Source organism: Trachurus trachurus (assembly GCF_905171665.1).
Source record: "Trachurus trachurus genome assembly, chromosome: 21".
Lineage (NCBI taxonomy): Eukaryota > Metazoa > Chordata > Actinopteri > Carangiformes > Carangidae > Trachurus > Trachurus trachurus.
In genome coordinates this window covers 26,174,126-26,197,523 of record NC_139899.1, presented here as the reverse complement: position 1 = coordinate 26,197,523, position 23,398 = coordinate 26,174,126, and the positions used below count along the sequence as shown (strand labels likewise).

At 41.1% G+C, this 23,398-nt stretch overlaps 1 protein-coding gene across 1 annotated transcript in view; it reads left to right on the top strand.

The window, feature by feature from the left end:
* zmym2 (zinc finger, MYM-type 2) overlaps positions 1–22,575 on the top strand; it is a 33,470-nt gene extending 10,895 nt beyond the window's left edge. The window contains exons 7-24 of the mRNA XM_083997146.1: positions 2,596–2,746; positions 2,946–3,061; positions 4,298–4,423; positions 5,921–6,071; positions 6,322–6,494; positions 7,302–7,470; positions 8,595–8,623; positions 8,859–9,000; positions 9,103–9,224; positions 9,395–9,545; positions 10,311–10,529; positions 12,540–12,667; positions 13,310–13,505; positions 13,686–13,828; positions 15,840–15,954; positions 17,041–17,283; positions 17,687–17,831; positions 18,834–22,575. Of these exons, the coding sequence (XP_083853272.1) occupies positions 2,596–2,746; positions 2,946–3,061; positions 4,298–4,423; positions 5,921–6,071; positions 6,322–6,494; positions 7,302–7,470; positions 8,595–8,623; positions 8,859–9,000; positions 9,103–9,224; positions 9,395–9,545; positions 10,311–10,529; positions 12,540–12,667; positions 13,310–13,505; positions 13,686–13,828; positions 15,840–15,954; positions 17,041–17,283; positions 17,687–17,831; positions 18,834–19,101 (2,787 nt within the window). The 3' untranslated portion in view covers positions 19,102–22,575. The remainder of the gene's footprint in view (positions 1–2,595; positions 2,747–2,945; positions 3,062–4,297; positions 4,424–5,920; positions 6,072–6,321; positions 6,495–7,301; positions 7,471–8,594; positions 8,624–8,858; positions 9,001–9,102; positions 9,225–9,394; positions 9,546–10,310; positions 10,530–12,539; positions 12,668–13,309; positions 13,506–13,685; positions 13,829–15,839; positions 15,955–17,040; positions 17,284–17,686; positions 17,832–18,833) is intronic.
* Positions 22,576–23,398: the final 823 nt, after the last annotated feature.

Sequence of the window (23,398 nt, the reverse complement as noted above, 5' to 3'; positions counted from 1 at the left end):
GCAGCCTGCAGGTGTTGCAGCGCTCGCCTGATTGGAGCCGACGATTTTACTCATTCGTCGTCCATTAAATCACAGCACGGGCTCACAGAGCTTTGAACGTTTTTCTTTAAATGATATTCAGCTGTTGTGACCCGTTCTCATCATCCACACAGCCGGGTAAACTGATCCCAGAGCAGCTGAAATGTAAATACAGTAAAATGATTAACCTCGTTACTCACTCTCCTGACATACAGGAAACATGCACACAAGAGCTACAGCAAACAAACACAAACAAAAGGTACCTTCCAGCAATAAGTCAATCAATCAATCAATCAATCAATCAATCACAATTAGAAAACAAAGTACATTAATAGACAATAAGGTTAAAACAACATTGATCTTTTCCTGCAGGAGTTGTTGGGGGTTTGTTGCGAGCATGAACCAGATGGTACCAGAGTTTTCATTCAGAGGAGTAAATCAGATATGGGCTGTGTGAAGTATAAAAGAAGCTTTCAGATGAATATATTAAAAAAAAAAGGGTTTGGGAACATGTTGATGACCAGCCACCTGTTACTAATGGTTTGATCCACTTTTTATTTGTTATTCATTTATCAAAAAAGTGGTTGTAGTACAGTGTGTCCTCTCCTCACACACAGAGAGAGAGAGAGAGAGACGGGTCCTGGACACAAAATCTTAAGTGTAATACACTGATACAGTATGAATTTCACACAGACATTCAGTCGGACTCGAGCATGTGCTGATTTGTTTTGAGGGATCAAAGGTTAAGACCCAGGTAACCTCCCAAAACATGGATTGAACGCAATATCTCAGGGAATATCTCAAACGTCAGAGTCAGCTTGACCGCATTAAAACATGATCTTGGCCTTGTGAAAGCATTATATTGAATTTCTGAAGGGAAGCCTTTCATGTTTAAGACCACCAAAATAAACGTGAATGTCTGTGCCTAAGGTCAAAGGTCACTGTGATCTCAGAAAACATTTTTTCTTTTTTTAGCCATAGCTCAAAACTTCACAGAAATAAAGAGAAAAATGGTTCATATTGATTATGAAAAAAGACTTGCCATATGCCTAAACTTTGCACTACAGCCACTTATGTACATAGTAGGTGATTTTATATATTATATTATATTTTTTACAGCATTTATTTAGATCAATAATATTTGACAGAATTCACCAGTGTCACTGTTTGACCGTCCTGTGGTGTCGAATGACCGAAGGTGTCCACATGACAATGAGACATGAGTCTGGAGCCTGTGGTGCAGAAACACCTCTGGAGAAAAATTTACAACTAAACTGTGTTGCTAGGCGATAACAGCCGGGAATTAGAGGATGGAATTGTATTTGTTGCCGAGCAACAGCAGCTTATTGGACGTTTTAATAACAAGTGGAGGAAACGGCCGGGTCCATCTCTGCTTCAAACAAGAGGCCGACTGTTCAGGCAGCAACAAATCATCCTGTACAAACCCAATCAGCTGGTGAACAATAACTCACGGTGTTCAAAACTCTGATTACACTTTTACACACAGAGGAAAATTACCTCGTTTTATGTCTCTGCTGCTGCCTGGTTGGATTAAATACATAAAGGTGAAAAAGATGCCACGTTTAAATAGACTTTATCAAATAAAGCGGTAAAACAACTGCTGATGCTGCTGTTACTCACTGTGACAATACTACAAGTGTTAACTGTGTGCTATGTGGTTAAATAAGAGAAGAGAAAACATATCAGGGCGGTGCGTGGCACAGTGGGTAAAGCGGCCGACACCATGTAGAGGCTACAGTCCTCACCGCAGGCGGCCCCGGTTCGAATCCCGCGTCGGGCAGACCTTTCCTGCGTGTCATTCCCCCTCTCTCTGCCTCCCCCTTTCCTGTCTATCTCACTGTGCTATCACATTAAGGCAGAAAGCCAAAAAAATTGTTAAAAAAAAGAAAACATATCAATATATAAATTGTGTAGAATACATAATATTATTAAATAGCTCCGTCACTAAACTTATGTATCATGTCATGGGTAGGCTATACAATGTAGGAATTCCATTTATCCAATCCACTTTATTTATATAGCACATTTTCAAAACATAAAAGTTTACCAAGGTGCTGCACAGTGATTTACATGAAAGACATAGACCCCAAAATGGTAAGAAAACGTAATGAGGATTAAAAATAAAGATAAAATAATAATAATTTAAAAAGAACAAAAACTAATGAATAAATTTAGAAATAAGTATAAAAAAAATTATTTATACAAGCTGTAAAAACATAACTATTTATTACTATTTATTGTACTGACGGAAATTTTCTTGGACATACTTTATAGTATTGGCTACTGTCCACAGATATGTGTTGAGTCTACTCTGTAAAAATCACAAACTGTCCTCAACAAACACATTAAAACCTCGTACACCAGTGAAAAGGATCCATCAGGAGTTCCACTATTGTGATAATCAGTTGTTGTGTAATGCTGTGTTCATGTCCCTCCATGAGCTGACATCAAAACATTTATATAAATGTGTCTTCATCATAACGTTACTGTCTCTGCAGAGTTTTCTATGTGCTGTGTGTTGAAACTACATTCTCCCCCTCTCTCTCTCCCTTGCAGGCCCACAGTAAACTCGCCAGCTGCCTGACGTGTAAAACGCTGATCAAGACGGGCGAGGTCCTGCACAGCCTGGGAGCGGGCGGCACCATGGGCTCCTACTGCTCCGTCAACTGCATGAACAAGGGCAAGCTGGCCACCACCTCCTTCATCAGTGAGTATTAAACCAGCTCACCTGTCTGTCGCTGTTCACTCCAGGTCACAGAGCCTGACTAAACATGAGATGATGCACAAGTGGGAGAAAGAGTTATGTAACATTTAAAAACAACAAAAACTCCCAAAAAAGTCATGAATAATTGATGCATGTTTGAATGTTTAATGTCTGATGTCTCTGTGTGTGTGTGTTTGTGCAGATACAGAGCCCACGTGTCACTTCTGCAAGAGAAATTCGTTACCGCAGTACCAGGCCACGCTGCCGGAGGGAAACATCCTCAACTTCTGCAGCTCGCAGTGTGTTACCAAGTTCCAGGTGCGTGGAGGAGGCTTGACTATGATTTTTTTTTTTAAAGAAAGAAATTTACATCGGGAAATTTACTGGTTACACCGATGGACATTGCATCATCATCTCCCTCTGAGTTAATTTCCACAGTATCTCTTTGATATATCATATAGTTGAATGAAACTGCAGCTGCTGTGAGGACAGAACAAGACAGACATACAGTCATGCGTAAAAGTTCAGACACCCCATTAGATATTAAGTTTTTTTTATTAAGAAATGTTATTACATCACCTTTATCAATAGATATAATCCAAAAGATCTAAGAACTAAAATTAAATAAATTCAATAAAGTGTCCTCACTTTTTCACTTCACGGCAGAAGTGGTTCAGATAAATGGATTAAACTTGAGTCCACGCTGCTGCTTCAGTGCGAAGTTGTGTGTCCCAGTTTCTCTACAGATTAGTCAGGATGTAAAAAAAAAAAAAAAAAAAGCTGTTGCACCTGGAAGGAATAATGGTCAAAGTTTCAGAAATAAAACCCAGATTAACCGGTAACGTCATCCTGCCAATTTGACACATCCTCATAAAAAGCAGCGGCTCGAAACACAAACACAAACACCACACAGTCTCTCAGTGGAGTCCATGACCTGATTAGTTTTTTAGCACCATGTTGCATAAATTAGCATATTAATGAGGAAACTGTTTCTCTTCAAACTGCCACGACTTCATACAATAACACTCACACGCAGAACAAGTTGGCACAGAGACAATTTCAAAGTCATGTGTTAATTGGCTTCATTAATTACCTTAATAGTTCAGTCATGAGGTGAGTTTTAATACAACTGACATATAGTGCATTTAATTTTCTCTAATGTCATTTTCTGTTTTGTTTTTGTACATGCACTGCTAAGTGACAGGACTTCCTCTATCGTGGTTTTCCAATCTCTTTCCAGTGCCAGATAAACCTCAGTTAGCAGAAGGGTTAAGCTAGACCACTGGCTCCCCCCTTTCGAAGGCTGAGAACAAATATTAGAGAAAAAAAAAATAGCACCTGTCCTTTAATAAATAAGGTATTAGATTACTTGTTTAAGGCTCTGGAGGTTGTTATGTGCAGTATTCTCTCTTTCTCTATGTTTCTATGGAGGACAAAAAATGTCATAAATGCCTAAATAAATGCAAAATAAAATTTGTTTTGAGAAAGAAATGAATTTACATTTATCTAATCACTCTATTGTCATTTTCTGCTGTTTTGTTTTGTTTTTTGCAGAATGCCACTCTTCAAACAGCCACCAACGGACAGACGCCGCTCTCCACAACAAACAACACCGTCCAGCTGAAGTGTAACTACTGTCGAGGAGCGTTCAGTCTGAAGCCTGAAACTCTAGAGTGGGAGGTGAGACCTTATTTTAATCTGTCACACAGATACCACATGTTAACAGTCAGTGTCGCACCACACCACGATGATACGATGATAGTTGGTGACAGTTCTGCCTTCAACAGGACATTTGTCTGGAGTCATCCTTAAAGCAGAAATGTGAATATTTGCTGGTTTTCTTGCACCTCTGATAGTAAAGTGTAGTAAAAAAAAAAAAAGGTGTTTTGGACTGATGGTGTAAAGGAGAAGTGCGTTTTTTTTACAACCTGTACCTTATTTCTGGCATAAGATATGGTCGATTACACACCCATATAACTTTGGTGTCATTAGGAGTTCTTCGGACGATATGTAGATGCATAGTGGGAGTGTTAGGGGCACCGAGAATGCAGCCTCTAAATAACACATTATCTGCCGCTAAAGTCGTTCTGTTATCGTCATCCGGGGTCTGTAGAAATCTGACAAATATTCAGCCATGTTGCACAAACCTAGCAGTAGCAAATTCCAGGTAAACAAGCCGACTGTCACAGAGTGAATGAGCCGTGCTGCAGCTGCGCACGGCACTCAGAGATGACATCATCCAGTTCAGAGGTCAGTAGGTCAATCTAAAGACCCCGGATGACGATAACAGGCAACTCTGGACTCAAAGGGGAATAGCACTAGCGAATCTTAACAAAATATTGGTGAAATTAACGAGTTTCGCGGCAGATAATGCATCATAATGCGCATTCATGATCGTATATGGATATACACGGCTCTCGAATGGAGCTAAATATCTTCTGAACGACACCAAAGTTATATGGGTGAGTAAACGACCGTATTTTATGCCAGAAATAAGGTACAGGTATTTTAAAAAACGGCACTTGTGTCGCACTGCTAAGTGACTGGACTTCCTCTCTCGTGGTTTTCCAATCTCATTCCAGTGCCAGATAAACCTCAGTTAGCAGAAGGGTTGAGCTACACCAATGGCTCCCCCCTTTCGAAGGCTGAGAACAAACATTATATATTTTTTTAAAAATGGTACTTGTCCTTTAATAAATAAGGTATTAGATTACTTGTTTAAGGCTCTGGAGGATGTTATGTGCATTATTCTCTATTTCTCTGTTTCTATGGAGGACAAAAAATGTCATAAATGCCTAAATAAATGCAAAATAAAGTTTGTTTTGAGAAAGACAAATGCAATTTCTATTTTTATACATTTATCTAATCACACATGCAGTTATTTATTTATTTCTGTATTTCTACATTTCTGCTTTTATTTACTTCTATAGTTCTGTTTCCGCATGGTAATAAGGTAGGTGGTCCGAACATCAGTCTGAAGCAAGATTGGTTAGCTTGGTGAACTTATTATTTTTATTTTTTTATTTATTAATTCATATTTATGTCATTGTTTGTCCTTCATATGTTTAAGTAGCAACCTGTATGTTCACATTAGCACAGAGTGGCGACACAACATTTATCATTTATCCCTGTTGTGTGTGTGTGTGTGTGTGTGTCTGTGTGTGTGTGTGTCTGCAGGATAAAGTCTATCAGTTCTGTAGTAAGACGTGTTGTGAGGATTATAAGAAGCTCCACTGCATCGTGACGTTTTGCGAGTACTGCCAAGAGGAAAAGACGCTACACGAGACGGTCAAGTTCTCCGGGGTCAAGAGACCTTTCTGCAGCGAAGGTACTCATTTCCCCTCCTCTGCTCTCCTCTGAAGGAGGCTTGATAAATCTAATGTTTTTCTAGTAGTTAGAGAGGCTGTTTTCCATGGTTCAGCGTCTAATATATACTGTATATTTTTTTTATATATATCTGTGATCTTATTTCCAGGATTTTGTTGTGCTGTTTCCTGGTGAGACTGTTTTCGAGTTTACCTTCTCTTTGTTTTCTTTTCCCATTGTCTCCCCCTCCCCTCCTTTGTTTCCCTCTCCAGGCTGTAAGCTGTTATATAAGCAGGATTTCATTAAGAGGTTAGGCCTGAAGTGTGTCAGCTGTAACCACTGCAACCAGCTGTGTAAGAGAGCCGTGACCCGGCAGCTCGGTGGCATGACCCGGGACTTCTGTGGCGAGGCGTGTGCCAAAAAGTTCCACGACTGGTACTACAAGGTCTGTTCATAATGTGTTATTATTATCATTAAAGGGATAGTTCACCCAAAATTGAAATTTCACTCATTATCTACTCACCCTCATGTCGACTAAGAGCTGGGAGAAGTTTCAGAGTTATCTGTGGCTTCTCTGAGTTACAGGGGGTCTCGGCGTAGCAGTGCATGTCCATATAACGGTTGCAAATGGATACCAACTGTCTTCGTAACAAAAAGACACACCAAAAAACATCCAAATACCTCCATGCTGCTCGTATGTAATGTCCGTCTTGTATTGAAGCCCCGAAATACAAAATTGTCCCGAAAAAAATTAAATAAGTCTATATTTCAAGCTTGTTTTGTAGCGGAAGCTTCTCGAAGCTCCTCTTCCCGGTTCGTCAAATTTGGACGAACTGGGAAGAGGAGCTTCCGCTACAAACAAGCTTGAAAAATAGACTTACTTAATTTTTTTCGGGACAATTTCGCATTTCGGGGCTTCAATACAAGACAGACATTACATACGAGCAGCATGGAGGTATTTGGATGTTTTTTGGTGTGTCTTTTTGTTACGAAGACAGTTGGTATCCATTTGCAACCGTTATATGGACATGCACTGCTACGCCGAGACCCCCTGTAACTCAGAGAAGCCACGGAGGACTCTGAAACTTCTCCCAGCCCTTAGTCGACATGAGGGTGAGTAGATAATGAGTTTAATGAGAGAAATTTCAATTTTGGGTGAACTATCCCTTTAATGTGTTTTAATCTGCTATAGGCTAGTGTTGGGAATTCCCCTAAAATAAAACAAACCCAAATGTCTCCCTGTGGCCACCAGGCGGCGCGGTGTGACTGCTGCAAGGTGCAGGGTAACCTGACGGAGTCTGTGATGTGGAGAGCGGAGATGAGGCATTTCTGCGACCAGGAGTGTCTGTTGAAGTTCTACTGCCAGCAGAACGAGCCCATCATGGTCACACAGAAAGGCCCGGAGAACTCCACCCCCGCCGGTACAAAGTGCTTGTGTGTGTGTGTGTGTGTGTGAGGGTGCGGTTCCTTTGGCAGACCTTTCAGACTGGACGCCACCCCATGACGTCACCCATAGGTTTCTGAAGAGCTCAGTTTTTTTTTTAAAGCTCAGAATGAGTCAGAGACGGGAGAGAAATGAGACGTTTCCTTTTCCATTATTTTCTGCATCTGTGTCACGTTGGTGGTTTTCCGCCATCCGTCCCTTTAGGAGCCCAGCAAACAGGTCTGAGTCCATTCACACACAGATTATTATGACAGATTCTTTTGCTCCATAGCCACCAAAATAGATATAAGAGCCATTTTTCAGACGCCACAGATCCTACAAACAGCCTGACATCAACATGACACTGTTCAGAGCTACAAATCAAGAGGAGAAATAACTTAATTTGTGACGTGTGTCTGTCCCAGCAACAAACTCTCACGAGATTAACAACCAGTGAATTCAGCTTGTTTATCTTCCTGCTTTCGCTAGTGCATAGTAATACTGTGGCTCTGCAGCTGAAGAAGAAGAAAAGTAGTACCAAAGGAAAGGAACGTGCCTTTTCACGAGAAGATAAACCACTGAAAATGTTATACATGAAATAAACATTTAAACGGGTTGGTCGTGTCACTGGGTGGTGAATTAGGTCCAAAAACCCATTAATCCTAATGGCTTGGAAATGGAAAGTAGACCTGACACCGCTTTGGTTGCTGTGGAAGCAGCCGCTTCGTACTGTAGCTGCTCCACTTCTCCCTGTTATTAGCCGTGCTAATGCTAACGCTAGTTCCTTAGCGCCGTAAACTTACATACCGTATATATTTAGCGATAGACTCTAATCATAACCAGCCCATGGATGTATTATATTAACATGATCCAGGCTCATAGGAACATTTACCTGAGAGGCGACTGGTCTACCACTGCGACAATAAGCGACCTAATGTAATCCCAATGTGAGCGACGCGGCATGGTGGGGTGGTGCCGTTGCCGCGTTACATCTGAATGTTAATTAGTATTAGGAAATTAACCGAAAATGAATAATGTATAAAGCAAAAATACTCACCTATTTAAGTCTCCTAGGTTTCTCCACAATGCAAAGAAGTGATATTAATAATCTTTTCTTTACAGGCTTTGAAGTCCAAGGGGCCAAACTTGGGGTAAGTAAGAACTAGGGGGTTTGCTTACTTCATATTGTAAAGACATTGCCAATTAACTTACTAAATATAGTTGTAAAATATATTGTTTTATTTAGAAATATGTAAACAAACAGTTTCCCAGACATGTAGTTCCTCTAAATCCAATCTTTTTTAAATTGTACATTTAATAACTGGTCCTTTTTTATTTCTATAAATTGTTTATTTTGCTTATAATAACCTATCCGTCATGTTGCAGCTCGTGAACCAGGGTACCGTGGCCTATTCAGGTGGAGGTTTAATGAGAGACGTCAAGAACAAGGCAGTGCTCTGTAAGCCGCTCACCCTGACCAAGGCCACCTACTGCAAACCGCACATGCAGAGCAAACTCCTACAGACAGGTAAACACAACACCTTACATTGGAGTGCTACAAAAATGAAACACCTTTCTTTTTATGTAGTCTTTTACACTTTTAATACAGTGTGAATCTGCATATCCACAGATGTAGATGATGGTGTGAAGAGGGAGTATATTCCTATTCCCATACCTGTGCCTGTCTTCATCCCCATGCCCATGAATATGTATTCCCAGATCACGCCCACTCCCGTCTCTCTACCTGTACCGGTAAGACCTCATGCATATGTGAATTATCCATGCCAAGAAGCAAAAATTAATATATGTATAGATGATAAGACAGATAGATATAGATCTGTAAAAGCTTCCTATGATAGAAATGTTTAAAAAAAAAAAAAAAAAACATTTGTCATGGCTCAACAAAAACTGCTCTGTTCCAGGTTCCTGTGCCTGTGTTCCTGCCAACTACCCTGCAGGGGGCAGAACAGATCGTCCAGGCCATCAATGAGCTTAGAAACAAGGTGCCCTCTGACCCCTTGGAGGCCGACCTGATCTCCATGGCCGAGGTGATCGCCGAGGACCATAAGCTAGGTATGCTGCTGGAGGGACGGCTTCATGTCTGCACTGAAAGAGTTGAGAGATGTGATCAATACTGCACTGACTTTGCACTCTGACTGTGTCTGATGCTCAAACTATCAACAAACCTATACGTAAAACGCTAATAGTAATAGGTGTGTTTCCACTGCGGGGGGGTTTCTGGTAAAGAGACGGAGGAAGGAACTTTACAGGAGCTGTCTCAGCTCACTCTCAGGACCCGCCGGACATCGCGCGATTGTTGTGCGACAGTCTTTTGCTGCTTATTCCGGCAGGAAAGACATGTTACCGCGTAGTTCTCTTATGTCTTTTACTATTATTACTACTATCACGCCATTTTTACTGACTTATTCTCTTTTTCCAGCCATGTAAACGTTTTTTTTTTGTGTGTTTAGTTTTTAAAAACGCTGGGTTTTAAAAATGCCGCTTATTTCGGGGCTTTCTCTTGCCGTCACATCCTGCTTTTGAGCTTGACCAATCAGCACAGAGTAAACCTCAAGCCCCACCCAGGAGTTTTTCAGGGCTGATCTGAGTACTAACCCCCGAGGCAGGGACTCCTTTCGGCCCTGTAAAAGTTCCTGGAGATGGTCTTTCAGTGACGGTGCCAGTGGAGACACGCAACAACGGCCCCGTAAAATGACCCCAAAGTTCCTGCAGTGGAAACTGTATATCTCCTAGTCCAAAGTTTCCACTCAAACGTATTTGAAGAAAGCTGCAGAAGCAGATGGTGGCAATAAGGACTTACCTGGATGTGTGTTTCAGATCTGAAGCCGGTGAAGGTGAAGGTGAAGGAAGAGCGTGGAGGGGAGGAGTCCAGCAGCAACAACAAAAACAGCAGCAACAACAGCAGCAACAACAACAGCAACGACAACAGCAGCAACAACAGCAACAACAACAGCAACAACAACAGCAACAGTGGCTCTGATGAAGAGGAGGAGAAGTACGAGCCCGACCTGGACCTGGAGGCAGACTTCCCCCAAGGTAAAACACCTGTTAGACCTGTTGGTGCTCAGTCAGGAACAATCACTGTCACGTTGTTAAAGCCTTGAAACGGCAAGAAATAAGCGTCCTGCAGTATCTGTCTCCTCCTTTGCTTTATTTATTAATTAAATAACATTATTTCTAAAATCTTGATTCAAAGAGGGACATTGTTTTGCAAAGTAAGCCGCTCGCCACTGGTTTATTAGCTGTCAAGTTGTCCACCTCTTTCTCTTCTGTCTCTGATGTATTGAGACGACTTTGACACTCCTAATAAGCAGCACCTTTGTCTGCTGAAACTTTAAATTCAAGACGTCTCGTCGCTGTCATTTAGTGCCTCCTGAGTTTGAATGCCAAGTAAAAGAAATGCTCCTCAATTCTAAATCAGTCAATTTTTGTCTCCGGCTCTCATTCTGACATTGTCACACGCTTGTTTAGTGAAGCGGGGCTCTTATGTAACAGCATCTGACTGACTGCAGGGTTTTAATGGATCAGTACAGTAATTGAGATTAAAATTCCTGCCTCCAGTTATTTCTGGACGTGCTGTCATCGCCCCTATCGGAGCAGAGGGTTTTAGTTTTGGTGAACTGTCCAGAGCACGAGTGTGAAGTCATTAACCAGGCCAAGAATACGACATTTCTTTTATTTTTATTCTTCGTAATTTTTTCCACCGGCTCGTTATAGCTCTCTTTAGCCGTGCCTGGCCTTGCTTGAACCGTAACCATATAGTATATATACTTCAGCCTTGGGTTTGACCCCTGATATTAATATTAGTCTCGGGGAGTGAAGCCAAAACCTGACGGTCCGTGTCACCAGCTGAGCTGTGTGTTGAAATGAAGAAAACCACGTGCAGTATTTCTTATATATCTTGGATCCTGTGAAAATCTGAAATTTTTGGATGTTAATTCCACTCCCTCCCTCCTTACTGTAGGTAGCAGACAGATTAAATCCAGGTGTTCAAATAAATTATGATAATAAATACTTAAAACCACCATTAAGAGCATTTGTGCGTTTATTTTATAAGTGAATGTAGCCACAGCTGTTGAATTTCCACTTCTTTCCCCTGCTGAAATTTACCGGCAGCAACATAAAAAAAAGTACCAGTTTTTATTTGTCTAGCACATTTTATACACAAGTTCAGTTCAAAGTGCCTTACGTTATGCATTCAGGACATTAAAATGCAATTAAAAAGAATAGAAACCTCTTTTAAATGACCCAATGCTTTAGAGGCTGTGATATTAAATGTCTTGACAATAGATCATTTCCCCTAAGAGGAACGTGCTCTGGGCCGGAGAGTGAATGATACTGTAGGAGCTGGAAACTGGACAAACTCCCTTCATTTAAAATATGGATTCATGAAGTGACGTCTGTTCTGCAGCTGGAAATAGTTAGTTAGCAGTACACTACTTCATGCATTAATGGAAGAATAAACCTCGACATGGGAAATGTTAATTGCTCATGTCGAGCAGCTGTCAGTCTGACTGTAATACTATATTCACATCAGCGTGGCAGGTGTTTGGTTGTTTTCTCTTTTTGCTCTTATCTTTATTCTGTGGCTTTGTGTTGTCATGTTGTTGTGTTGTTTGTACTGTTTTATACTCCATGGGTGGAGTCTTGCATCGCCTCATTGATCTCCTCTGTGCTGCAGAATGATAGCTCCACCCATTGTCACTCTGCTATTGGTTAAAAAACAACAAAAAAAAAGATGTTGTCTGTGTGATTGCATGATCCAAGTCTTCATAATTTGACATTCTCAGTGCGTAGGTACCAGCTTAAAGGTTGTTATTGTTGGTGTTGGTTAATATTTTGTGTAGCCAAGGAGGTTTTGAAAATGTTAACAGGCAGAGGTCTGATCATTGGATCCCAGTGGCAGCTTTATACACACTCCCTTCAGGAAAAAAAAAATCAATAACTCTGTTCCTCATCCTTTCTGACTGGATTTATATTTCACCTTTAGGAAAAATAAAATAAAATTGAGAAGATAATTTACCAGCTGTTGTTTCCTGTGTAAAGCCTCAGACTCTGGTCCAGTCCTGGAGGGGATGGAGGAGGACATGGGCTTCTCTCTACCTCCAGTCCTGGCAGAGGAGGAGAAGGAAGTGAAGGAGGAGTCGGCGCCTCGACCGCAGCCCAGGAGACAAGTATGCACACACGCACGCACACACACACATTAGGACTGGGTTTTAAAAAAAATCAATTTTCTGGTTCATATCGATCTTCATTTAAAAGATCTGATATTGATTCATAAAATCCTTATATCGATCTTTTAACGTGTGCAATTTCCTGTTTCCTCCGTTACATCTGCGTGATCTCGATTATCACCCACAACTGTACTGAAGAGTTCCACTGTTTATTTCTGTAGTGAGTCGTGTTAAATAAATGTGCATTCATGTAACTGCTTTTGGTTCAATTCTTTATGTAAACATCGATATTTTTGATAATGCACCAGGTTAGAGAGTTACACTTTGCTTAGTTCTGTGATTATCTGTTTCATAACCGAATACGACTGGTATTAAAACTGAAATATCTCTGGGGCGGTGCGTGGCGCAGTGGTTAAAGCGGCCGCTCCATGTAGAGGCTACAGTCCTCAATGCATATTTCAGTTTTTTTTTGTTTTTTTTAACTCAAATATCTCTAAATGAATCAATATCGAATTGAATCAGATCGGTACCTTGTGAATCAGAATCAAATTGATTCAGTAACTCAGTAGCGATACCCAAACTAAACTCAAACATACATGTAACAGTAGTAAAGTTTACACAGCTGGTGTGTTTGTGTTTCAGGGGAACAAGAGGCTGGCGGTGGAGGAGAGCTCAGATTCAGTCTCGTCCTCGTCCTCCCATCGAGCAGGCGGCAGACGCTCGGAGGGACGGTCGCTGCCTCTCAAAGCGCGATACGGCATCAACGCCTGGAAGCGCTGGGCCCTGTCTGCTTCCGACCAATCAGAAGACACCAAAGTAAAAGACGGCGCCAAACCAGGTGAGATAAACCTGACACTGCCGTGGCTCAGCGGTCGGTCGCAGTACGAGAGTCCAGGTTTTGCTGCTTGGCTGCATGTTCTTAATGAAATGCTGATTTATGTTTGGAAACATGTCGCTGTGTTTGCTGACAGCGCTCGCTGCCTGTTCACACCTTTTTTTTCCTTTTTTTTTTTTGCAGCTCGGTCAAAAAGTAACCTGCTGTCGCTGAGCGCAGACGAGCTGAACGTGGCTCTGTCCCGGTTCGTCAGGGAGGTGTGCCGGCCCGGAGGGGAGCGCTACTCTCCAGACAGCATCCTCTACCTCTGTCTGGGGATCCAGCAGGTTGGTACCAGGCCAGAGACTCACAACACCAGCACACAACACATCGCCAGCAGCCCACGCGATTTCAGACATGAAATTAAGACCTTCAACAGAATGTATTGGATTTCATTCAGTTTGTAAAATATATTATTTTCGGACAGTTTTTTTGAGAAGACAACTTAAGCATAGTGGAAGACATCAATATCTATTAGTTTCTAAAATGAAATGGGGGTATCAGGCAGTCACTGATGAGTTAATGAACTTTTTTTCACATTAATTTAAAACAATAAACTAAAGAATTTCTTATTCAGCAACTTTCTCATTTCTACATGTAAACGAAATTGCATAGCCCTTTAATTTCATGTCATTTAAGGCAAGACAAGGCATCTTTATTTATATAGCACATTTCCTAACAAGGCAACTCAATGTGCTTCACATAAAGACAAAACATTTAAAAAGAACAGCATAAAACAGCATAAAAACAAACATTTTTAAACCAAATTGCGTAGCCCTTTAATTTCATGTCATTTAAAGCAGAATACTATATTATTTTTTAGATAATTTGAGGGAAATAGCAGGAAAACATGAGACTTGCATTTGGAAGTTGCAAAATCTGTGTATTTTTTCATAAACACACAAAATCCTCTCACTTGATTCTGCACAGTCATGTTGCTGATGAACAGAGAGGACACACACTTCTTTGTTTGTTAGAAGCAGAGTAGGAACATGACAATGGCACAAAATGGTTGATCTGAGATTTTGTCTTAAACCCCACACTAATGAAACTGGCTCTTAGTGAGCAGTGTCCTCACACTGGACAAGTACAGACAAAAGAAACAGTATTCATATTAAATACAACAGGTATTTCTTGTACAGTTTAATCCACAAAGGAAATGGCTCCAGAAGTTAAAATATGTCAAAGTTTTTGTATAGTAACTCCTAAAAAATAGTATATTCTGCCAATTATTAGACAGTACATAGCGTGTAGACTTAATATGTCTAATCAGTAGCCTAAGCATAATGGAAAAGTTTTTTTAAATCAGTGTTTTTCTAATGAGTCCAGTTTGTACAAGACAAGGACAAAATGGTGGGTCGTCTCGCAGGCGAACTGGTTACAGAGTCCAACCATGTGATCACAAACCCATTGTTTTTATTATACTTACTTTATGTTCAAATAACGTCAAATTGGGAATAAAAATACTTAAACACGTGGAGTAACGATAAGTAAAAGGTAAAATGAAGGCAAAGCATTTCTTGTAAAACCTGTGCTGTTGCAAAACTAATTCCTTATCAAGTATTATTGTTTCAGGGAATGAAAAATACCACAAAATAATAATATATAAAAAAGAAAAAGAAAAATACAAGTGTTAACATTAGGTAAATCAGTGAAGGCCTGTCCTTTTTGTTCTATTGAAATCCCCTGTGTAGTCCCACGTGGGGGTAGGAACCAAGTGTAGAGGGAGTGTTTCCTGTAGGACACACATAAGTAGTGCACAGTCTTCCCTCCTGCTCTCTTTCACATGTGAGCAGCAGCAGCAGCAGCAGCATGGCAGCAGAGTGGAGCGCAGGAATGTCTGAAGGCCTCAGGAGAGAGTTTAATCTGACAGAGAAGTGTAAGATTGATTAATGTGTTTGTGGGGAATAACAAGATTTAAAGGTTTTAATTGGTTTATGTGAAGTTTAAATAAGTTCTTTGACTTGAAATGCTTGAGTGTGGTTTCTGGGCCTGGGCCTGGTGTAGCTGTAGCTGCTGCTGGGCCTTCCTCCATTTTCCCTCCAAGAAACTAATGTCTTTTTTAAAAAAAGGAAGAAAAACTCAGATTTATTCCATTTTTATTTTCTCCAGTTGTTGTGTATTTGCAGATTTGTGTCCTGTGATTATAACTTATTGCTGTTCACATCCTGAAAACAGTGATGATCATTTAAATATGAGGACACTTAAAACAGTTTGATCTGTTCGCAAACTTTTCTTAAATCTCATGTATTTATTTCTCCATTCATTAAATTTATTTATTTATTTTTTTTTTTAAAGCATCTTCACGCCAAAGGCCGGAAGGATGACCTGTTCAGTGACGTGTGCTACCAGCAGTTTGGAGAAGAGCTGAACAAGGTCCTGAAGGACTGGCAGCCCAGTGTGCTTCCTGATGGTGAGTGTGATTTATTCTTATCGACTGTGTCTTTTAAAGCACCACACAGTCTGTTAATTACATCTAAACAACTATAGTGCACTGCACACACACACAATGAAAGGCTCATTTAAAGAAGTGAAGTTCAGGGATGAAATTGCGTCTCCAGGCAGCCTCCAGAACCACACGAGGAATTTAATCACACATCCAGAGCTGGAGAAGAGAAACTCATCCATCAACAACAGTGTGTGTGTGTGTGTAGTTGTTAGCAGTAGAGCTATTAAATAACCTGTAGTGCTGCAGTGTCCAGTGATTATAACTCTTCTGCTGTTCACATACTGATCCGTTGTGATTGCACCTTTAAGACATATGAGGACACTCGCATCAGCGCTAACAGGCCTCCGCAGTGTTTTTTCCTGTTTACACAACGAACAGGTCCCACGTCTCCAACTGCAAGAATTTCATAATAATTAGCTGCTGGTAATTATCTCCTAGAAAGGCCTCTGCAATCTGCTGCTATTCATCAGAGGTTTCTACCTCCTCATTATATCTGAGTTTATAAGAAAAACAAGGAAGTTATGCGAGTGGAAGGTAGTTTATAAAGAGACCTCGATATCATTAGTTGTTGCTAAAAAAGAAAAGAAAAAGTCTGTAGATATCAGTCACTGATTAGTTAATGAACTTTTTCACTTCTATTTGAAACAAACAAGGAGTTTCTAAAAAAAACTTTCACATTTTTACAGGTAAACCAAATTGTATAGCCCTTTAAAGATGAATACCAAATTACTTGCAGATAATTCTTGGGAAAGATTTGAGGGAAATAGCTGGAAAATATGAGACTTAAACTTAAATACTTAAATTTAAAATATTGCTTTTGCACACTTGTATTCAGTTCATTTTAATAATAGTTGACTATTAGAAAATAGTTTTGTCAGTAATGTGACGCTCCAGGGAGACGCCCTGATAAATGACTGATAAATAATATAAAAATACAGTAAAAGGCGTAGTTCATTAAAATTAGCCACGCCCTAAAAAACAGACTTGTATATTTTTTGGTTTGCTTCATAGAGAGGATGTTAAAGTGTTTCCTTCTCTCTCCCCCTCCAGGCTCTCTGTGGGGTCGCGTGGAGGAGCAGAGTCTGTGGAGCAGTCGGCAGCTCGGCGAGCAGAGTCCGGCCGCTCTGCTGCGTTCGCTGGTTTACCTGAACACCAAATACTTCGGCCTGCGCACCGTGGAGCAGCACCTCCGCCTCTCCTTCGCCAACGTCTACGGCCCCGACACCGTCCATCCTGTCACCAAGGAGACCACCGTCTGCATCCGCGTGCCTTCCATCTCTCAGGATCACCACGGTGAGTGAGGCCTGACGAGTCGTTTTCAGACACCTTCGCTCTTTGACATTTCATGTTGTAGCGTTTAACACGGAAAACAATAGTTTAAGTGCTAATAATTTGAGTTTTCACACCCACATTTAATGTCATGTTTACACATCGTGGCCTTTTAACCATCAATATATAAAAAGGGCTGATTCATACACTTCTCACTCCCCCTCAAACCTGCAGTTTAAACTCTTAGTCATGATTTAGTGTCAGATCTACTATGTTGACATATGGAGCCAAAACAATATACAACATCCACTGACAGCTCCTTTTCATCTGCAGCTCGTAATCTGGATGTCAAGTCAAACATGTCACATTAGAGGTTTGAATATTATTCACAGAGACTTTATTGTTTGTGTCTCTTTTGTTTCCTCAGAGCAAACGGAGTCGAGGAAGAGGAAGCGTAAGTCGGAGGACGGCGATCAGGACTACGAACCGGACGACGACTCGGGAGGCTCCAGCGTCCGCTGCCCGGTGAAGAAGCACGAGTGTCGGCTGTACGAGCTCTACAGATCCAAGTGGTGCGTTCAATGTCTCTGCTGTCTGGAGTCGGGTCGGCACATCTCCCTCGCCGTCGCACTCTTCCCATAACAGTTTGATAATGTAACTGAGCTCTTACACTGCAAAAACTCAAATATCTTACCAAGAATATTTGTCTTATTTCTAGTCAAAACAAATCTCATTATACTTAAAATAAGACTGTTGTTGTTTTTAGACACTTTTTACTTCATTCAAGCATATTTTCACTTGAAATAAGTGGAAATATCTGACAGTGGAGCAAGTTTTTCTTTATTACAAGCACAAAAAACTTGCTTTCACTGGCAGATTTCAATTGAGTAGAATTGAATTTGTTTGAAACAAGTGAGAATTATCTAAAAACAAGTTAATTTTTAGCTTATGAGTCTTATAAGTGGAAAGAGATTAGTTTTGACTAGAAATGAGACATTTTGACAAGAAAGAAGACAAATATTTTGAGTTTTTGCGGTGTAGTGAAGCCAAAGATAAACAGTTGTCAAACAAACAAGTGAGTGTTTGTTTCCAGAGTTAAAATTAAAAGACTACCATACAAATTGTTTATGTTGTGCGACCAACATGAAAAAACAGATAAGATGATCAGATTAGAGGAACTGGGTCTAGTGAGTGTTTCACATTTTTGCTTGAATTAAATTGATGAAACATAATAGCAGTGATCAAATTCCATCAGTTTGTCCTGAGTAACGGATGTTATCGCGTCCATCCATGTCATCAGTTATCTCTCTCTGAGTCCTGTGATTATAACTCATTGCTGTTCACATCCTGAACCACAGTGTTGACTATTAAAATATGAGGACTTGATATAAAACACAAAAAAGTTTCACTGAATTATTCAACAGGAGATTCAGAACAAAAGATTGACGCCTCTCCTCCCACCTTCCTCCCCTCTCTCCTCCTCTCTCCTTAAATCACATCCCACCTCTCTCTTTTCCTGTCCTCCCCCTCCTCTTGTCTCCTCCTCCTCCTCCTCCTCTTGTCTCCTCCTCCAGCCCGCCGTCGTTGCAGGAGCGCCTAGACTTCTTCTACGTTCAGCCGGACCCGGACCGCAGCCCCGACGACCCGCTGTGGTTCAGCTCGACGCCGCTGGAGCGACAGATCCTGGAGAGCCTCCTCACCAGAGTCCTCCTGGTCAGAGACATTTACACAGACAAACACCAGGAGGAAGACGTTGATAACGACGAAGGGGAGAGGGAGATGGAGGAGGAAGGGGAGGCGGAGGAGGAGGAGGATGGGGGCGAAGCAGCCGGGGGAGAGTAGCCGTCATTAGGGGAAACTTGTGTTAGCAGAGCCTGAACAGTCAGCGGAAGAGGAGGAAGAGGAGGAAGAAGAGGTTAGCTTAACGTCTGGTCCTCCTCGCTGAACTGCTGTTTCCTCCTGGTGAGGGACGTCCACAACAGAGGTAGAGGAGGATGATGATGATGAAGGTGGTGGTAAAGAGCAGCCCTAAAGGTTACGAAGCTAGAGGACAAACACATTTCTCTGCAGGAGGAACAGGCACAAAACGTCCCCTGATGTTAAAGGATCATGAGGGGGAGAAGGAGAAGAAGGAGGCGGTTTGGTTTTTGTTTTTTTGTCTTTTTGTCATTTTTGTCTCCTCTAAATCAGGTTAGAGGATGACGTGTACTAAAACGGTTTACCTGCTGTCGTCAAGTCGCCAAACAAATTGTGAGCTTGTTTATAGTGCAGCTTACAGATATTTAAGCTTTTTAACAACGCAAAGAAGATCACACTTTAAAACAAAAAAAAGGTGATCAGCCGGCGCCGACCTGCAGGGAGTTACTGTCTTAACTGTCTCAGTCGCTCTTCAGCTTCACGTCCTCCTCACCACTTGTCGCTCTGTGGGTGGAAAAGAAGGGAAGTGGAGTCGAGAGTAACTTCACCATTTCTTTTTTTTTTTTTTTTTTTTTTTTATTTTATAACGTGATTTAAAGGAGAAGGCAGAGGAAAAGGAAAGTTGGAGAGTTGGAAATTCCCAGCTGGTGGGTTGAAATTCCATCTTCAATCCAGTCTCCCGTTCGCAATGTGAAAAAATAGACACACAGCTGGTGGTAGGATTTTTCTCAGACCAACAACTACTGTTCCCAACTTAGCTGCTAATATTTGTATCCATATCTGACAGAGCAGTAGCCACACATAAGTAAAACTTTATATATATATGAATATATCAAATGTATATGCGAGTAAACACTAAAATATTGTACAGCATAGAAACGTAGTTACTCCGACAAGGTGGAAACATGATTCAGGTCTGTGGCGTCTTCGACATCCCGGCAGTGATGTAACCGTGCACTTTACTCCACTGCTTCTTTTGGTTTCAACATTTTAAAATCGAAGCAAAGGAAAAAGTGTAAACATTTTTTGAAGTAAAGAAACAGGTGGTTTCATGAACTTAGGATTTAAAGCTCATGCCACAACCTCACAACTGTTAAGTTTGTTGTACTCAGGTTGAGGTCAGGAGGTGTTCGACTCGCAAGTTGAATTAGAGTGAATTAAAGGGCCGACTGCACCACAAAGGTTTGGTCACATGACACTCATGTCTTTTTTTTAAATGGTATCGCTCCGTTTTCCGATTCACCACTAGTTAACTTCAGTTGATTTCAATGTGAGCTCCAGCTGTTCCCACAGACTCTCAGGTCAGAGTTCACCTCCACTGGGCAGATGTGCTCCGGTCGACCGACCGACGGCAACACTGCTGCACTGTGTGTGGTGATGTAAATGTTGTTATTAAAGCCAGTTTTGTAGCCATATTTCACCATAGACAACAAACTGCAGCATCGCTCTCATTTATTATCACCTGCATCACAAACGTGGAATAAAATCCGTTTTTTGTTTCTGGGGGGCTGAGTGCAGGGAAATCTCATTGGATGGAAGTGTGATGTGACCAGACCTTTTTAATGCAGGGCAGTTTAATCGCGTGTGCAGGTCATGAGCTTTAACCCTGTAAGTGTTGACACTGTCATAGTCAAACCCAAATGCGTCATTGAAACCACCAGTAGGATACATTTTTTGCCATTTAGGGTGTTAAAAGCTGGAATTTCTGACTATCCAACATGTCTTGAATGCCTCTTCCTCTCAGTCACGGCGACCCGCCACCGTTTTTTCCCACATCTCCATCTCTATAACTGGGCTGCTTTCATTCCCGCACTGCTCTTCCTCTGTCAGTACTGCTCTCAGGCGAAAACCGCCGCACCACAGTGGCCCTCAGCTCAGAGGCGGGACGGGGCCTCCGGAGACCTCTGAGTCGCTGTGGTGCCAGCGAAAGGCAACCTTACCGACATGCTGCGTTTCTTTATAGGACATTAGGGGAACCTCCATTCATGCGATGTAGCATTGTGTGCGTACTAAGCCCAGATTGGGTCGATTTGAAGTGTAAATATCTCTGAAACAAGGCGGCTGGGGTAAAGAGGAAAAACACCCAACGAAAACCTTGAGCTCGAAAACCCGCCTCCTGAGAAGCCTTTTAAAAAGACTGAATATTTATTTCTCTTTTTATTAGTTTGACTGTATCTTTTTTTTTGGGAGGGTGGGGGTTGGGATTTTTTATGGGTGCCATTTTCCTTCGACGGTCATTCAGTGAAAACCTGCTGCAGTCCTGCGCCCTCGCCTCTCGTGTCCAGGAGCCTGCTAATCATGAAGGACGTTGATTCATTCAGAGCTTGACGGACTATTTTTGAACATTTCCTTTCTTGCTTCTGTCCCCCCGTGTTTGTAATTTCTCGATTCTTCAGAGTCTCCTTTAAAACTTCATATTTAGTTAAAAAAAACCTGAGCACTTGATAAGAAGTGCCCTGTTCTTCTTCCAAGCTGTTTTTAGAGTGCAAGGCAACGCTTGTATGAGTTGATTGGACTTTTTTTTTTTTTTTTCATGAGATAAATTCATGTTTTTGTTTAGATCATTTCATTTTTTTTATATACAAGTCCCTTTTTTATGTTTTGTTTTTTGAGTTTAATTTGAATTTGCATTTTGGTTGTTTTCAATAAATTGGAGAAAGTGTCATTCTGTTCAAATCAAGTGGACTTTGTTTGAGGACTTATTTTTTTATGCAGTCGTTCTTTGATGGCTCATCAACTTTAATTTCAATAGGGAGATTTAAACCTGGCTAAATTCTACATCCTACAGTGTTGAACCACAGCCAGAGTTCAGAATATAATGAACACCATCCAGATGTTGAGTTTGACCCATCATCAACACAGTCGATGTCTCATCAGATTTCACAGGTTAAAAATCAATTGTGTCTTTTCTTCACAATCCACATCACTGTTCCTCCTGACTGAGGTGGATTTAACCGGTGAACAAGGTCAGGGATTTACACTTTGAGAGTTTTATTTTACCTAAAGAGTTGCCGTTCTGTTGTTTTTGTACACTTAACTGTGCATTTAATGGTCTAGAACAGCAGAGAAACGCTATAGGAGCAGAGATAGTGGATGTAATGGGAGAAGATTGGTCTTGGTTGAAGTTGCCCTGATCATGTGTCCCAGCCCAAAATCCAAGCCTTTAAACTTTGTGTGGACACCTAAAAAAAAAAAGTGGACCCGGGATTAAAGTGGCCGGTTTTTTCCTGCTGGACTCAGAGGCAGCGACCAAACCTGCCACAGGTTTGGACCTACATTAGATGCTGTGGCTGGCTTCAATGCCTAATGTGAATGTGCCTATCTGTAAATACTGAAAGTGAGTGATTGTGAGTCTGATGCTATGTGTGTGGGCTGATCTGCTGATACGGTCATGTTAAATAAATGATTTCATTTTCTAACCAGACTCTTTGCCATGCTGTTTTTCGTTTTGTAGTTTTAGTACAGTCATATGGGGATATGGTTAAATAACACCAACTGTAATAATTATCTCACCTCCTTCTGACCTGAGAAGTTAAATTTCATGTGCTTTTATCATGAGATTGACACTCATTATAATGGTCAGTATAATCTTGTAGCCTACGTTTTCTCCTGCATTTTTGTTCCTATACAGGTAAAAGCCAGTGAATTAGAATATTTTGAAAAACTTGATTTATTTCAGTAATTGCATTCAAAAGGTGTAACTTGTACATTATATTTATTCATTGCACACAGACTGATGCATTCAAATGTTTATTTCATTTAATTTTGATGATTTGAAGTGGCAACAAAATGAAAATCCAAAATTCCGTGTGTCACAAAATTAGAATATTACTTAAGGCTAATACAAAAAAGGGATTTTTAGAAATGTTGGCCAACTGAAAAGTATGAAAATGAAAAATATGAGCATGTACAATACTCAATACTTGGTTGGAGCTCCTTTTGCCTCAATTACTGCGTTAATGCGGCGTGGCATGGAGTCGATGAGTTTCTGGCACTGCTCAGGTGTTATGAGAGCCCAGGTTGCTCTGATAGTGGCCTTCAACTCTTCTGCGTTTTTGGGTCTGGCATTCTGCATCTTCCTTTTCACAATACCCCACAGATTTTCTATGGGGCTAAGGTCAGGGGAGTTGGCTGGCCAATTTAGAACAGAAATACCATGGTCCGTAAACCAGGCACGGGTAGATTTTGCGCTGTGTGCAGGCGCCAAGTCCTGTTGGAACTT